This window comes from Vigna umbellata, chromosome 1, assembly GCF_029865625.1.
Source record: "Vigna umbellata cultivar VRB3 chromosome 1, Vumbellata_1.0, whole genome shotgun sequence".
NCBI classification, from domain to species: Eukaryota; Viridiplantae; Streptophyta; class Magnoliopsida; order Fabales; family Fabaceae; genus Vigna; species Vigna umbellata.
Genome location: NC_142165.1, coordinates 90,982,784 through 90,999,425, shown reverse-complemented (window position 1 = coordinate 90,999,425; position 16,642 = coordinate 90,982,784). Strand labels below are relative to the sequence as shown.

Here is a 16,642-nt window from a genome sequence, read left to right as displayed (position 1 = left end):
TTACCTTCTTACCTTATTAATTGTAGAAATAATCTAACATTAGGGTCGTGTTTTGTTTCCAAGTAACATGAATTTACAATTACTTTTGAAATTATTAGCAAGCAAGTCAAAGTAAAGAAGACGAGAAAAGTGAATTTTTTAATTTTTGATAATATATTTGGATTTAAAATGATTCATGATTTTACACTCACATTATTATTTTTCTTCTTTGTAATAAATTTTACAATTATATATAATATTAATAATTATTATTTTATATTACTTTTACTACTAAAATTATTTTTATAATTTTAAATTTTTATCAATTAAATAAATATTTTATATACATTCATCAAATATTGCACTAATTTTTTTCAACTTACTTTCAAATATGCTCTCATTTACTCTTACTTACTTTCAAATTTTAAAAAAAATTATAATTGATTCACTTTCAAATATACTATCTATTTTCTCTCTCCCTTTAAAATGAAAAGAGTGTAGGATATATCTTTGCTCCAAATTTTCTCAATTTCTCTCTTTTTCTCTTTCTCATCTAACTAACATTTCCTTCGTCATATCTTTCATTTATGTATTTTAAACCATTCATCTACGTGCTTTTTTACGTAATCCACCAAGTTGTCCTAGTCATTATGACATTTATTTAATAAAGAGATAAGTCTTATCACTTCTTCATTTTATCTCTTTTTTTATCTTTATTTTTTCTTCACATCCTTTCTTATCTTTTTACATGTAAAATTAGGAGTTTTATTTTTTAAATATTATTTTTTAATAATTAACACACACACACACACACACACACACACACATATATATATATATATATATATATATATATATATATATTAATAATTTATTTTGAATAATTAATATATATATATATATATATATATATTAAATCAACCCTATTATATTTTTTCATTATTAATAATTTTATTTTACTTAGTTATAATATTTCTTAAAAATTACTTGAGTTTTTTTTTAAAACTATATATAGATAAAATATGAAATATATTCTTTTTATGTAAATTTAATCACACAAGTAGAAGTACGATTTTCTAACTCTTTTTAAACAAGAATAAAAAATAATATAGTTATTCAAAAATAGGAATGTTACGCTGACCCTTACCATGAATTAATTGCATTACCTTTTTTATATTTAAATCCACCTCTTATTATTTTATTATTAATAATTCTTTTATTATCAAGAATTAGGATTTAAATCACTAAAATTTAATGTATTCAATAAATATATATCAGAATTATAATTGTTACGACTAGCCTACCAATGTGATCGTAGAAAGACAATTAATAAAATCATATCAATAATAAAAAGAGTATTAGAGTGAATTCAACATATGTTTTCATCAAACAATACACACAATGGAATAATTATTTCTCCTATTTCAACCACTAAAAAATGGATCATGATACTTTTACATTTAAAATACTTTTAGACTCTCTTAACATTCACTATTTTATCTTTTAATTTTGTTTATAAATACAATTTTTGTAAAGAGTATTTTACCTCTAAAAATAGGATGCCAAGTGATTCTTTGAGTATAAGAAATCATTTCGCTTAAAAAATATCATATCCAACGGTGTAAATTTAGGGAGTAACTTAGTGTAACAAAGTTTTTACAACACCAGATCTAAATCCGGGTGAACGGGTTTAAACCTTTTGAATCGCTCTAGGGTTTAAGTTTGCCATTCTTATTCCAGTGGAGTTACTTCACATACGACGGAAGGTACATGCGAGAGGTTGGATCCGACACACTCCGGTAACTTACGTTTCCTGTTTTGTTGACTCGGTCTTTCATCTTAACAACTTAATCTATGATTTGAATTTGGATTTGTGGTTGTGTTTGATTGAAAACCTTGGAAGGTGTGTGCCCCTGGTTTCAAATGATGATTTTGGAATTAAATCTGTGAATTTCATTGTGTAACAAAGTTATCGAACTCTCATTAAAAGAATTACCAGTATACAAAGTTCATGTTCATGTTCATGTTCTGTTCTCTGTTCCTATCTTCAATATCTACCCTCTAAACTCTGTGTTCGCTATCCGTATGTGACTTCGGGAAGAGGATTTTTTAGAACCATGTACTGGAACATTTTCACCCTATTTAAGCTTAAATCATGTTTCAGATTTTCTTGAAATTTTGAAATGAAATATTGGGTTTTCATACTAGAAGTTGCAAATTCTTGCATGGCTGGGTTGGTTGACTCATTGGTATTTTCTTTTTGAAGTTATGATGGACTCGAGGAAATGTTCTGTTTGTATTCTTACTCTTGTGGATGAAGAAAACTATTGTGTTTTTAGTTGAAATTTGAAGAGTGATCAGCAAACCAGTGAAGTTCTTTCCACACGATGGCATTCTCAATTTTCAAATTTATACAGTTGTTCTCTGCCAATTTGATGTGAAAACTTGCCCCTTGATTTCGACACAACATATGGGGTTTAGTGCAGGGAGCTCATTAGCTGTGATCGGTTTGGTACTGAGTTCCACACAATTTTTCCTTAATTATTTCATATTTTCAAAGAAATAAAATCATATGTATACTGCATACATAAATCAAGTTTGACTATTTTAGATTCTTTTACCACATTATCATGGTTTTGAGCACTTTGATAAAGTAGTTGAATAAAGTAACCCTTTCATGAATGATGCAACTCTTAATTTTATTCTCCCAGTTTACATATGCCTCTCAGTGAGTGACTTGGAATCTTATTTAATGTTTATGTTTGTTCTGCATTCCTACTTCTTAATCATAGGTCTGCATGATGTTTTGTTTAATCTATATTTTTATCTGTTTTTATTTCTTTCGATTTTTGATTATTTAGGCAAGCTAGCCCGCCAATTTGCAAAACACTAGGGGTTAATATATTTAACCCATTTCCAAAAGAAGATGGGCCAACCCATCTTGTCCCCCTTTTTTTCACTTCGTTGGTTAAAGTGAGCTAATATGCTTTGCCAATGTTAATTGCAGCTAATTTGCCTTCATTTCCTTGAGACGCTCACATTTGCAGAAGATTGTCATTCCTCTTAGTTTCATTTTGGCAATTTGCGAAATTAAACTTGCATATGGCTTTGCGAGGGGTTTGGCAACTTAACAAGCTGGTTGTCAGCTATTGCAACTGGGGTGGAAGTAGCAGAGGTATAAGGTACATATACATTCTTACTGCATTTTCATCTAATGTATTTATGTCTATATTCATATTCATGTTATTGGGAGCAATAAGTTTTTATTTGTTGGGCATCTGGGTTTATAGGTTTTTTAAGTTACTACAAAGCTCTTTATTTGTTTATAACATTGCAAATTTGCAAAAATATGAGGCCATATTGGGAGTTTTGAAACGATGTAGTGGAATAGTTCATAAATCTTTTATCGTCTTGACTTTTATAAAAAATATGCAATTTAATGAGTGGATAAATGAATAAATATTCCTTCCAGGACTGAGCAATTGAGATTGCTGACAGTCTTACATAATAGCTAGCTTATCTTCTAATAACTGGTTTTTAATTAGATTATTGTTCTTTGGAATACATATTGTGTTGCCCTTGTTTGATCACATTTCTCCTTAGACTGCAAGCTTAATCTTTGTTTTTCGATTTTGGTAACTAGTAAAATTCAAGTCTGGAAACCTAGATGCCTACTTAATAACTGAACTTTATGTTGAACTTCATTTTCACCTCAAACTGGGAAAATTTATGAATTACAAACTACAATTTGTTACCTCAATTCTTCATTTGATGGCCTTGCACTATTCCTGGTATTGAAGGCCAGGAACCAAAGTGTTAAAGATAATATTTTCTCCTGCTTTGAACAATGTATTCTCAATTTAGTTTTAAATAATTGATAGGGCATTTATGGAGTCTCATTTGCCAGCATTTAAGGAGAAGAATCCTCAATTAGAGGTGGTTACTGAGCTAATTCGTGGTCAGCATCCACATCTGAAGGGATTTTACAGTAAGATTCCTGTGCTCTTTTGTAGCTTTGTTACTAGTTTTTCTTAGTTGTAATGGATGATTCTCTTATGCGATGTCGAATGGGACTGAATGCTGGGTGGTAAAAGGAAAGGAGAAATTTTAGCTCTATTATTACAATGGATGAGTGGACAAACTACGCAGGATTAGAGAGAAAGATAGATAGCATCTATAGTTAAAAGAAGATCCAAACCTGCCTTAATACATTTTTGTTGTGATTGATGATTAACTTATGAAATGCAGAGAACAAGAATCAGCGAGTGATATGTGTGAAGAATATGGATCCAGAAGACATACATTTGCACGCAACTAGGCTAAGGAATGCGTTGGGAAGGAAGGTGGTGAAATTGAGGACAAGACACGTAACTAAACACCCTAGTGTGCAAGGTACTTGGACAACTGCTCTGGAATATTAAGATAGATAATTGGCTGTGAGAAAGTTCCTCTACTTAAGGTGATTTAATCAATTTTTGATCCAATGGGTATAAGTTCTCACATCCGGCACAATTTTTTCTTAAGTTCCTTTTCTGTATCAAGACATTTTTCTTTTCTTTTCTGGTTTGTATTGTTTGCTTCCCAACCATGAAGCTAATGAGAACTTATAAATAAATAAATAAATGAATCTTTTCGTATTCGAAATTTACCAGCTTAATTTTGACCTTTTTAAGTTGGTTTTGAAATGTTCATAATTTGGGTCTTGAATAATCTTGATTGGCATCTCTTAAGATTCTGAAACTTAAGATTCTTTTTTGGAAATGATCGTGAAGGCTACATGCTTATGACCCTTTTGGCAAGACTATAGTAGCATTGCACAAAAATATTGGAACCACGAAGAAGTCTATTATGATCAAGCTGATATCATGTAAAGCTAGCCACAATACAATGATTTTACGTGAACAAATGTGAAGGATAGAAAAACAGTGTATATCTTGCACTGTTGTGTTTCTCACGTAAATATATAGGATAGAAAAGGGCAAGACACTTGCCTAAAACCCTATACATAAAGTTGGGTACATACAAAACAAAATAACATTGTATTTCAACATACGTCATTAAGTTGGAAGATATAAATCAGACGTATCAAACTTGAAGCATATAAACTCAATCTTAAGTCCTCTTAGAGATTTAGTCAAGAATGTATCTGAGCTGATCATTATTAGAGTTGATAAACTCAATAATAAGACCTTTGGACAATAACTCCTTTGTAACAAAATGACAATGAACAACTTCTCTTCATCACAATACAACTCTTAATACAACTCATTTTCACAAAATCAACTCTTAATAGAGTTGTTTAATCCACACAAGTTTACATGTAACTAGAGTAATGAATTTATACTCATCTTCAAGTTTACATGTAACTAGAGTCATGAATTTATACTCACCTTCTGCACTAGATAAAGCAACATCACTTTGTTTCATACTTTTTCAAAATAGAAGGTTCCTTGTGGATCTATTGTCAATGGGACAATCATCCCAATCCGTATCACAATACATTTGAGTATTTTTCATGTTATCATACAATAATCTTTGACTCAGATTCCCTTTTACATATATGAGAATGTGAAATCATTACGTTCTAATGATCAATGTGATGGTTCTACATAAATTAACTCAACTCCCATTGATAAGAAGGATCAAGTTTAATTATAGTAAGATAAATTGATTTTTCTACCAACCTTCTACATTTTTCCAAGTTTGATTGTGCCAGTTCAATATAAGCATATATTTTCGATTATGAAAACCTTTTGGTTTGGAAGTGGCTAATAATTTCTGATTAAGCAATTTTAGGAATATCATCCCATGTAATGGAACATAAGGTAAACACATTTCACAGAAGAAGCATGATGATAGAATACAAATACCTGTCTTGCTTTGTTTCAGTCCAAAAATGTGATAATATAACTAAATTTACTAAACCAAGCTCGAAGTAATTCAATAATGATGTAATTTACAAACTACACTAGACTCATTTGGAGTAGCAGACCTAGAAGGTTGATCCATGTAAATTTACTCTAAATCATTATGAAGAAAGACATTCTTAATGTCAAGATGGTGAAGAGATCAATAACAAATGATAACCACAAGGAAAAGGCGAACATTGATAATCTTAGTCATAGAAGAAAAAATATCATAATAGTTGAGATCATAAATCTAAATATATCCATTATTTACTAAATAAGCTTTGAGACAATCTACTTCACCAATAGGACCAACCTTATGAGCATAGACCCATTTGCAACCCATACTAGGAGGAAGAGGGACAATATCTCAAGTATCACTTTTTTTAAGTGCATGCATTCTAAGTGTCTCATAAACATTGTTAAGAACAATAATAGTGGACAAGGAGAAAACAAAAAAGAAATATGAAGGAAACAAATATTGATAACTTAAAAAAATTATAAACAAGATATAAAGTACGAGTAAATCAATATTTTTTAAATCAACATTTTCTAAGTATAATAGGCCAAGTATAATTATAGTCAAAGGCGATAAAGATGAAGATTCATGTTACGCGAATTTATGGGTGAAGAATTTGAGTCACAAGTATCTCTTAGCAAGTATGAAGGAGTGATTTGTGCTCAACATAGACATATGAAAATGTGAGAAAAGGTGGTAGAACAATGTCACTTGTACTTTGAGCTTGAGTGTGAGAGGAAGAAGAAATAATTAATGAATCAGATGAGACAAGAAAGACATGTTAAACAGATGATGTTTCACTCAGAACAAGAAAAAAAGTTATCGTGAAAGAAAGTAATATCAACAAACATATAATACCTTCTAGTTAAGAAAGAATAACATTTATACTCTTCTCACATACAAAAATATCTTAAGAAAATACATTAAATAGTTTCTCTTTTTATGTAAATATATAAAATACAATAGGAGGCAAGACACTTGCCAAAAATCTTAACCCTAAAGTTGAATACACATAAAAGAGAATATTAGTAAAATAACATTACATTTCAACAATTTTCTTATTAAATTGTCAATCTTTCCTAAGGAAGGATTTGTTCTTCAATTGTTAGCTTCCTGGAACATTTCAGTTAGCGCATATGATTTTCTTAAGCAGTTTCTATCTTCAATAAACTAAAATTTGAAGGAATGTATCACCTGAAATGTTTTACTCGATGCGTTAAATTTCTTCAACTTAAAGAAAAAAATTTCTCATATAGGAAATTGTTTCTTAGAATAAAAGCATGATTAGGAAAACCATGTAAAGTTTATTTATTTAAAATATAATCAAGTAAAAGTGAAAAATAAGGTATGAATGTTTTAAGGTTTTTTGAAATTTTTTGCTTTATGATAAGACTGTTTCTGTTTCTTAAAAATGATATTACACTATGAAGATTACAAAAACTATTACTATAATAAAAAAAATATTTAAGAAACTCTTGAAAAAAAATCCATCTTAAATATATAGTAGTTACTACATAAAACAACACGGTGAAATTTAAATGTTGAAAAGATAAACTCAATTATAAATCAACATTGAAACTAAATAAAAGAAAATAATAATGGTAAAAAAAACAAAGAATTAAAGAAAGTTTAGGAAATAGCTTGAAGGCAAGGAATAATTTTTTATTTCCTTTACGGTGTGATGCACAATTGGATCATCCGATAACAAAATTGAGTCAAAATAAAGGGATTGTTTTATGAAATACTCCCATTTTTGTTTCTATTCATGCTATGAATTTTTTCGTAGCGAACAGACATAAAATGTGGTCAAATTTTACACGGATGATCCTCTTAGACTAAGCGAAGGCGGGAGAATACTAAAACTGAATATAACTAAAATAGATTATAAAAGAAAGTCATTTTTTTGCTGAGCTTTTTGAAAATTTCGTGCTGTCCCTAATGATGAACTTTCAAATGTAAATTCAACCTAAAGACACTCATGCAACTAATTCTTAATTGAGTGTCTAAATTGAGTGTTTTACTCAATTAATTGTGATTTAAATAATTGATTATTACACTCAGATTTAAAAAAATATATTGTATTACTTACAGGGCTTATTTAAAAACTGTTTTTATGGTTGATTTTTCATAGCGTTTCTTTTTATGCATACTATTTTCAAGATATAAGTAGAGTCTCAAACAGGTATCTTTTCTTTTTGTGCATACTTTTTATGCATAGCATGCGTACAAGATCATGAAATGCCGTTTATTTCCAAATAACAGATTATGTTGTATCTTCCAAATATCCACTTTTGGTAGATGAATTGTGTTCACCTAGAAGCTTGTTAAAAGAAATACAAGAATGAAGTAGACTAAATGTATATTTTAATTAAAGTAGGGATTCACCCTCAACAATTTTTTAATTCATTAGGCACATTCGAATTTATTATCATGGATTCGTAAAAGTGGTTTCTAAATTTTAATCTGAAGTCTAATTTCTTTGACAGTATTCCCAGTCGAGAATAGCAGAAACTAAAAATAAGAACATAACTCAGTCAAAAGCAACAGCTTAAACGAAATGTAGAAATTGCTATTACACAGTATATGAAAGTGCATTTCAACCTTATGACGCCACCCTTTGATTCACCTGTATATTACAATATTCACAAACAAAATTGCTTTTACAGATGATGATATATCTAGAGAAATTTCTATGTACCTCTCTATCAGGGGGTTCAATGATCACTGGATATCGTGGTGACAACCTGATTTATTTGAAAAAAGAAACCTTCATCAGTTGAGTGAATATGGTTTGCATAAATTGCTATCTTGATAATAGTTGACTATGCCACTGACCTAATGACACTCTCAAGTAAGATATTAAAAAGCAGTAGCATGAGCTTTAGCTCATAATGGCTGGAGTTCTTGCTCGGTAACAGCCGCATCCACTGGGTGGTATGAGTGCAAGTTTTGCTGTCTTTTTCTCCAAATTAAGAACGTTCCTGATATTAACAGTCCTACAAGTAATGCAAACAGAAAAGCTACACCCAGGACCCAGAAGTATTGCTGCCACCAATTCCTGCATCATTACAGGCAAGCGTTTATAAATATCTGAAGCGGTTATATATATTGAGAAGGCGAATTCAATAACGAGAAATTTTAGATAGCCACTGCCAAGCAGGGCCGTTCAGTTCAATATTATAAAAATAAAAAATATCTACAAATGCATGGTTGTGCAAAATTTACACACAATGCCATTGCACCCGCCAATTAAATGGAATGTCAACTAAGAATTTCTGCTCAACAAGTGTGTGCCGGAGACACGTCTGCCCTTTATGTGGCAAAAAAAATAAAATAAGAGCAATATCACCAAAGACCAGTGAGGCCCACAACAGCAAATTCTATAGCAACGGAGAGAACTGCTAAAGTTAGCTTTCCAACGGAAGAGGATATTCTATTCTATGAAAGGTATCCCAAAACTACCCAAGGCAGAAGAGAAGGCATCATTCTCAGAAAGGTCAAAGAACAAGCATTTTTAAATAAAGCCTAGCCCTAATCATAAATTAATAAAAAAACCGAGACTGAGATGTTGGGACTTTCTACTGAATAACGTGTTATCTAATTCCAGGGGCATGGAGATAATCCACTTCAAAGCTTATTTATCTCATTAATTTGCTCAATATACTAAAAAATTATAATGTTTTAAAAAACATAAGATTAAAGCCAGATTAATGTTCGAACTCTCAACTGTGCATTGAAAAAGGCAACAATATGCAGACACCGGGGCTGTAAACCCAGGCCAAAAAAACACAATTTACAAATACATAAAGTAGTTATAACCCATATACAAACATATGGGGCAAATCCAGAAAGTGTGAGGCGAGGAGCTCATCTTTAAACGAAAAGAAAAAATAAATTGTCCGATGTGTTAAATTTAAAACGTGTACAGAGTTCCTTAATATTTTATATTTCTAAGTACTGTTTAGACTCTTTTGAAGTGTTGCTTCATAGCTGTCCACCCTTATATCCGAAACCTTTTCTCCTGGCTATCTCTTTTATCAAACTTGTATTTTCGTAAAAGTATCTTTGAAACCTACTGTACTAATTAGAAGAAAAAGAATAAAGGGCTGGATCATGCCCATGATTAGAGGTTATTTAAAATCCAAAACGATTTTTTCCACAGCTTCAAATTGAGAAAGCAATTTGTTCAATCTTGAATCAATGCTACGGGTAGGAAATATATCAGACATGCACAATAAAAAGCAAGGGTTACACACTTAATTAATGCACGAAAAACCAAACACAACAAATACAGACGGTATGGAACGGATAACATTCCTAATTTAGGGCTTTTTCCCTGTGAAGAAAAACCTTACTTTGATGGATGCTCAACACTCCAATCAATCAACTCATAATTTCCAAAGGTGTCAGGAAGTTGAATGCGATGTTCAGCAAGCCGGGAAATTATATTCTGTATAGAAAATCACCATCAAATGGGAAGTCTTCATAAAAATGCAGGGAGCAAAAATGTCAACTTACCGTTGCAGTAGTGTTAGAAATATAATGAGCATACGGTTTTGGGGTTATGGCCCATTTACTGAGGGAATCATTTCCAAAAGACGTAAAATTCAGTAAGTGGACCTGTAAACATTCCTCAAAGTAAAAAAAAAAAACACGTTAGCAGAGTAAATTGACTGAAAATGTATAGTTCGCTTCGGAACTTCGGAAAGTTATCACCACAAATTTTGAGAGCCTTAAGCTTGGGACCTCTACCAAAATCCACACCTACCTAAACTAGCTGTACCATGTAGACGTATATTTTCAATCAAACACATTTTAACTTTATAAAAATTGTTAATTGAACTTAAATATATTAAGCGCAACAATATTCATGCCATGTAGTAATAATTTCTAACCTGGGAAATGTTAACATTTAACTTATGAGCAAAGAGTCCAGCCAATTCTGTAATGTGAGGCTTCATATCCACATAACTGATGTTAAAGGAAATTAACATTGTTATTTTTGCAATTTTGAGTTCACCTGTACATTTGGGTTTATTAAAGTACATTTGTCATGAATGAGTCCACACATCAAAAAAGAAATTGCACTAATTACTAAGACATTAAAAGGTCAATGAAAAATGTTAATAAATACACAAAGCCTGATATAACCCATATTAGCAGATGATATCTCTATATACTTTTAAACGCATTTGAAGACTAGCAGCTCATAATACCTGGAGGAGCTTCATTCTGCAACGAAGATGGAGCAACTGAAGGCTCTAATGCTTCGGTTGGAGGGCTTGCTTCTGAATTTGGAGGTAATGGTGATGGGGCAACCGATTCCTGTAATCTTTCCCATAAGTCGGTACAGTTTGTTTTCCAGAAACCAATCTTTTCCTGCTCACGATCATACATTACAAGAGTGTTTCGAACGACAATACCTACGTGAACAAAAATGACGAGAATTATCACTAAAGAATTGCTGAAACATACCACAGAAGCTAGCCATATAATAAAAAAATTAGAGAGGGAAAAAGATTTCACATGAAGTATAGAAGCGTGAAATAGATAAAGTTTCAAAAACCAAATAAGTTACCTCCTAACAGAGTAGTAGGATCTTTTCCATTTTGAAAAATCCCTAGACAATATGCTCCTCGCACTTTTGAATGCTTCATAAAGAATGGCCCCATGAAAAGTAGGGATTATGGAATCATTAACATTTGATAACAATTGCACCAGCCTGCAAACACAGCTAAAGCTACTAATAGTCTTGTATGACTAACCCGGAACATGTAGTTTTCAGGTGTCAATGAATATTTATCACCGTTTCCAAATACCATATCAACCACTGGAAAACTTTTAGAGAGTTCGGAGGCATCACTGAAATACAAGCAAACCCAAGCTGTAATGTAAACTGCAATTAAAGAGTAATGTGAACTCTTATCGTAACAGACATACATTCCAGCACCCGAAAAACATATATCATTATAATTTGGATCTGGACCACTGATTTGCTTGAGAATTTGAAGTTCCTTTAATATCTGTAAGTCAAATAAGTATAATCAGAGTCATCGAGTCTATAAAATACAATTTTGCTGCCAAACTTTGCCTTGAAAAAAACACTTGCGACCACATACAAAGAAACCGTCAAATGAAGCCTACAATCAGCAAATTGGAGATTCTTCAAATTATTTATAAATCAGCAAATGCCTATGAGCATGAAATGAATACTATGATATTCAAAAGAAGAAAATTATTGATGATTCTTAAAACCTTTAAAACTTATTCAGGAAAGGTTAAACAGTATCAGTATTGGCATCCCATTTGCTAGAAAGAAGTCAAGGGTTAGTATTCAAAATCCTGACACTAAAATCTGTACCAAATACTTGAGAAACCATCCAAACTCAATGAGATATCCATAGAGCTATACATGCAATGGTTTTCATAAAAAAAAAGGGGGCGAAAAAGCTCTAAATGACTTAACTGTCAAATTCAATCAGATAAATTCCCGAGAAGTTCCTAAAAAATATCAAGAAAATTAGTGTTGGTGTTCAAGTCTTTCAACTCCATTAATCACCCAGCAATGCGACAATATGTTGAGAAGCAATATTATGATTCATCACCAACAGCTTCAGCATGTAGAGGTTGTTCCTTTTCATGCAACAGAGAAGTCCAAGCTTCCCCAACATATTTCAAGATAACTCTTACAGTATTTCTGCTTGGCAATTATTAAGAGGTCTCACATTGGTTGGGAACATGGCCTAAATACTCTTTATAAAACGTAAACAATCTTCCCCTTTTGAACTAACTTAAATAACCCTCCTCCAATACCGTAAACTTCACAACACTCCAAATGTCAATGACGGCATAGAGGGTATTATGATGGCCCACAGGGAAGGAACATTGCCAAAATACTCTTACAAGACCTGGAGTTGAGAATCCACCCCCTCCCCCTGTCAAGCTAGCTTATAAAGTTTAGTTTGATTCGTACATTTCTAACAGCCCAGCTTTTCCTAAAACCTTATCTAATTATATATGCCTAATAACATGAAACTCAAAAATTAGAAAATGAGAGGTGAAACTATAAAATGAAACTCCAACTTCATACGAAAATATTTATAAAGGAACTTACTGCATCTTTAAATGCAAGAAATGCTGCTTCTGGCAGGTAAGCATAAGTTGTACCGCTATCCAGGACAGTTCCATGTTTCCCATCAAAAGTATTTGCATTTAGAGGCAGTTGCTTCCCCGCAACATGTATCTCCTTCAAATCAATATTGTAATATGGACTGTCGCCACCCCGAAACTAGAGTAAATGTGTGAGATTAATAAAATGCATTTGTTAAGAAAATGCATCACATCTCGTATCCACAAGATGAGAATTTTGTAACACACCTGCGCACAGGATCTGAATATGTAAAGACCATGTCTGATGGGGGAGATATGCCACCGAGAACCATTGCACCCCCTCCAACATCCATTCCACCATAGCATAGTGAGAATGAATCGCTTATTACATTTTTGTTCACAAGTTGATCCATAATACTAAGATCTCCACGACCCAAACCCATGATGCCATCAGCATGTTGACTATAAAGATCACCAGTCTCAACATTTTCGCAGCCAAAAACTGCACGCTGTGGAGCAAGGTCACTCTGATTTCCAAAGGATATGACATCCTCACCAAGGACACCACTGCTTGTACTCATTTCAGCATATTGTCTCTCATACACACACTGCATCCTCTCACTGTCACAATTGCAATCCATTGTACATTTGACAGGTTCATAGGTGCTAGATGAATCAGGCTGAAACTTTGGATCCTGTTAAGATAAAATGGGATACACAAGTCCAGTCTACATGAGACAAAGTTGATGGACTTTCATAGAAACAATAAATTTAAAACAGTTATTCTTTTGTCTTCTTGGGTTCTGTTAAAACAAAATTGGACAAGCAAATCCAATCCACTATCATTTAAGATAAATTGGATTGGTAACAACTTATAAATGTATAGGTACAACAAGTTTTAAACAATGTGATTCTTTAATCTCTTTATCGTACCAGAAAATGATAGCATTCAGAAACACAATGGAAGCACAATTATTCTACTGCATTAATAGGGATGAAAATCATCAGTTAGAGCAATCTCTGCACGACCTTAGCATGACCTACTACTTCCAGATGATGATATAAGCATTTTTGTTGGCCTGGCTTAGTTATATGAAAATACAACAACCAAGTTTTTCTGAATCCTAAATTTGAAGGCTAATATTGAATGAAAGCCTCCAAATAGGTTTCTATAGCCCTACAAAATCAAGGTCTCAAACAGACACCAAATCCCAATCATAAACCAAACGAGCATATTATAGAGTGGTGATAAACAGAACACTCATTTTATCAAAGATCCCAACAAAAGCCACCTATGTCTTTATTATTATTTTTTGTTTCTTCCATTTTTAATCACTTATGACTCAGAAAAAGAAAATAGGAGTGTTGGGCCAGTGCTAGGTGTTCATTTATCTCTTTCCTATTTAAAAACTAACAAACGTAAAAGCGTTATCATGTTAACCTAAGTAGGTCTTTTCAAAGATCTAATCATAACCAATAACTCCGGTAACAAACAGACAAAGGCAAACGAAGCTGTAAGCCCACATATGTTGTTGCCTTATTTCCCAGCCTTACAGACTACCCCGAGGGTGTCGGTGCAATACGTAAACATAGAAAAGTAGAAAATGAAAGAATGATACGAATGAAGCATTTTATAATCAGTATCTAGACTTCTACTTTATCCAAATATGCCATCAATCTACACTCCCCCATTTGACTCCTTTCCATTTTAACTCTCACCAAGATCATGCTGACTGGTAGGGCAATTACACTTACAAAAGCCTACACCACATGCACATTATCCTAAAGCAATTCTTTCATATAATTAAATTTAAAATTTCCATTTGCAGTATTTCAGTATCCAAAATAGCCCAGGCATGGATGTGTCAGGAAAAGGAAAAAAATTTAAAACAGATAACCAACATTATCACCCATCACAACATAATGAAACATTATTATGTACGCAAATTGAAAAGAAAAGAAAAATTAAAAAACACAATGAAGCATTACCTGGTGCCTGCCACACTGTTCGCAAGAAGAGCACGGAACATACGTAACAGTGCTACCCGTATCAACAATAAGCGCAAATATCTGCGCAGGAGTCCCGATCCAAAGCCGCGTCGTGTAGTACCTAAAATCATTCAATTCTTCAATTACCGAGTTCTGCCAAATAAAAACAAAAGCGAAGAAGGAGTGCGAAAAACGACCACGTAAAAGGTTTACCCGTTGAGGAGGAGATCGTCGTGGAGTCTCATACGCGCATTGGGATGGCGCTTGGACTCGGATCCGTAAAGCTGGCGACGGGGATCGAGCGCTGACGTGGTGGAATTGGGTGAGGAGAGGTACAGGGGAAGGACCATAGCAGTGCGAGCGCCGTTGTGGCCGTTTCGGAGGAATGCGGAGTCGCCGGCAATGAGTTGGAGGAATGGGGAGAAGGTGATAAACGTAATGAGGATGAAGTGAGTGAATGCCCGTGCCATGAGTTGCTGACTCGGGCTCGTCGAGCGAGTCACGATCCGAGTTATGGTTGTTCCTGCGGTAACGGACCGAAAGGAGCGAAAGAGATGAATGAAGAATGGTGGGGAGTCTGTGTCTATGAATTGGAGAAAGGAGGGAAGTGAAGTAACTCAAGAAAAGGTTGAGATATTCATATTCATTCGTTTCTATTTCCGTTACACTTTTATATATTTTAATTTTAGGATTTTACTTTTTTTGGTTTATTTTATTTATTTTCCCCTTTTTAATTATCTCCATTTCAGTTAAATAGTACAGATTTAATTTTAAAAAATTGACAACATTAAAAATTTTACCTTTAATTTACTTATAAAAACCAATAATTTTACTCTATACAGCAATTTATAATTAAATAACAGGGTGAAAAAGTCAATAAATAAAGTCAAACCTTTACTCTTGTAATTGACAAATAACAGGGTGAAAAGTTGACAACACTTAAAGGTATTTTTAACTAGTAATCCCCCTAATTCCCCTCTCTTGATGATAAAACTGCTATGGTAAAATCGAGATTTAGGAAATGTTGAAGAAAAAATTAAAATAATTGATGAAAAAAATGATCAAATATTTGTTAGCTAGTAATTACTTATTAATATTTCATATACCTATTAAGTTAAATTATTTATTGTTGGTTTAAATATTTATAAAAAGAAATCCAACCTAACTTCTTGATTTGTTTTATATTTGAAGTAACCATCAACTGACGTTTTCAAAAAGTGGAAATTCACTCCTTTTGTTGAGTGTGTTTCAAGCCAAGAAGTATAAAATAATCTTCTGGAGCTAGATGAATTCCCGAAGAAACAAGCCACAACTTGTATGTCCTTTTTCCGATTTAAAAGCCAAACTGTACTTTCGCATTATTTAGTGCCAGACGAAGTTCAAGGCATTGGTTGCGTACATGGCAAGAGAGAGAAAATTGGCGCACTACTGAAAATACTCTTTCTAATTATAAACCAAATCGTCACGTTTCAATGTCGCATGTTATAATATAAAATCAATTACCAAAAAAATTGTCCAAGTACAAAATCACCCGGCAAAGAAATTCAATTTTGTCGTTTTGATGAAAAATATTTTCGAGTAACAAGCTCCACTTCCTGCTAATTTGGTCATCTCATCCACCATATGTGACCGTATACAG

General features: G+C 32.6%; 2 protein-coding genes across 6 annotated transcripts; one reads left to right on the top strand and one right to left on the bottom strand.

The window, feature by feature from the left end:
• Positions 1-1,617: 1,617 nt before the first annotated feature.
• On the top strand, positions 1,618-4,623 carry LOC148206779 (large ribosomal subunit protein mL43-like). 2 transcript variants are annotated; one of them, XM_088104724.1, is made up of 5 exons: positions 1,622-1,778; positions 2,246-2,491; positions 2,987-3,161; positions 3,861-3,967; positions 4,228-4,623. In XM_088104724.1, the coding sequence occupies exons 3-5, from the start codon at positions 3,082-3,084 to the stop codon at positions 4,398-4,400; spliced, it is 360 nt and encodes a 119-aa protein (XP_087960850.1). In that variant the 5' UTR covers positions 1,622-1,778; positions 2,246-2,491; positions 2,987-3,081; the 3' UTR covers positions 4,401-4,623. The 2 variants fall into 2 exon arrangements, with proteins under 2 accessions (XP_087960849.1, XP_087960850.1); XM_088104723.1 differs by lacking the exon at positions 2,246-2,491 and having other exon boundaries at positions 1,618-1,778.
• Positions 4,624-8,434: 3,811 nt separating this feature from the next.
• LOC148206778 (aspartic proteinase 36-like) lies at positions 8,435-15,709 on the bottom strand. Of its 4 annotated transcripts, XM_088104714.1 has the most exons (13): positions 15,217-15,686; positions 15,004-15,124; positions 13,282-13,709; positions 13,019-13,175; positions 11,845-11,927; positions 11,670-11,766; positions 11,483-11,555; positions 11,121-11,327; positions 10,800-10,924; positions 10,423-10,524; positions 10,260-10,354; positions 8,740-8,962; positions 8,435-8,648 (listed from the first exon to the last, which is right to left on the bottom strand). In XM_088104714.1, the coding sequence occupies exons 1-12, from the start codon at positions 15,471-15,473 to the stop codon at positions 8,791-8,793; spliced, it is 1,917 nt and encodes a 638-aa protein (XP_087960840.1). In that variant the 5' UTR covers positions 15,474-15,686; the 3' UTR covers positions 8,435-8,648; positions 8,740-8,790. The 4 variants fall into 4 exon arrangements, with proteins under 4 accessions (XP_087960840.1, XP_087960839.1, XP_087960842.1 ...); XM_088104713.1 differs by having other exon boundaries at positions 11,670-11,927; positions 15,217-15,685; XM_088104716.1 differs by lacking the exons at positions 8,435-8,648; positions 10,800-10,924 and having other exon boundaries at positions 8,909-8,962; positions 10,260-10,524; positions 11,670-11,927; positions 15,217-15,709.
• Positions 15,710-16,642: the final 933 nt, after the last annotated feature.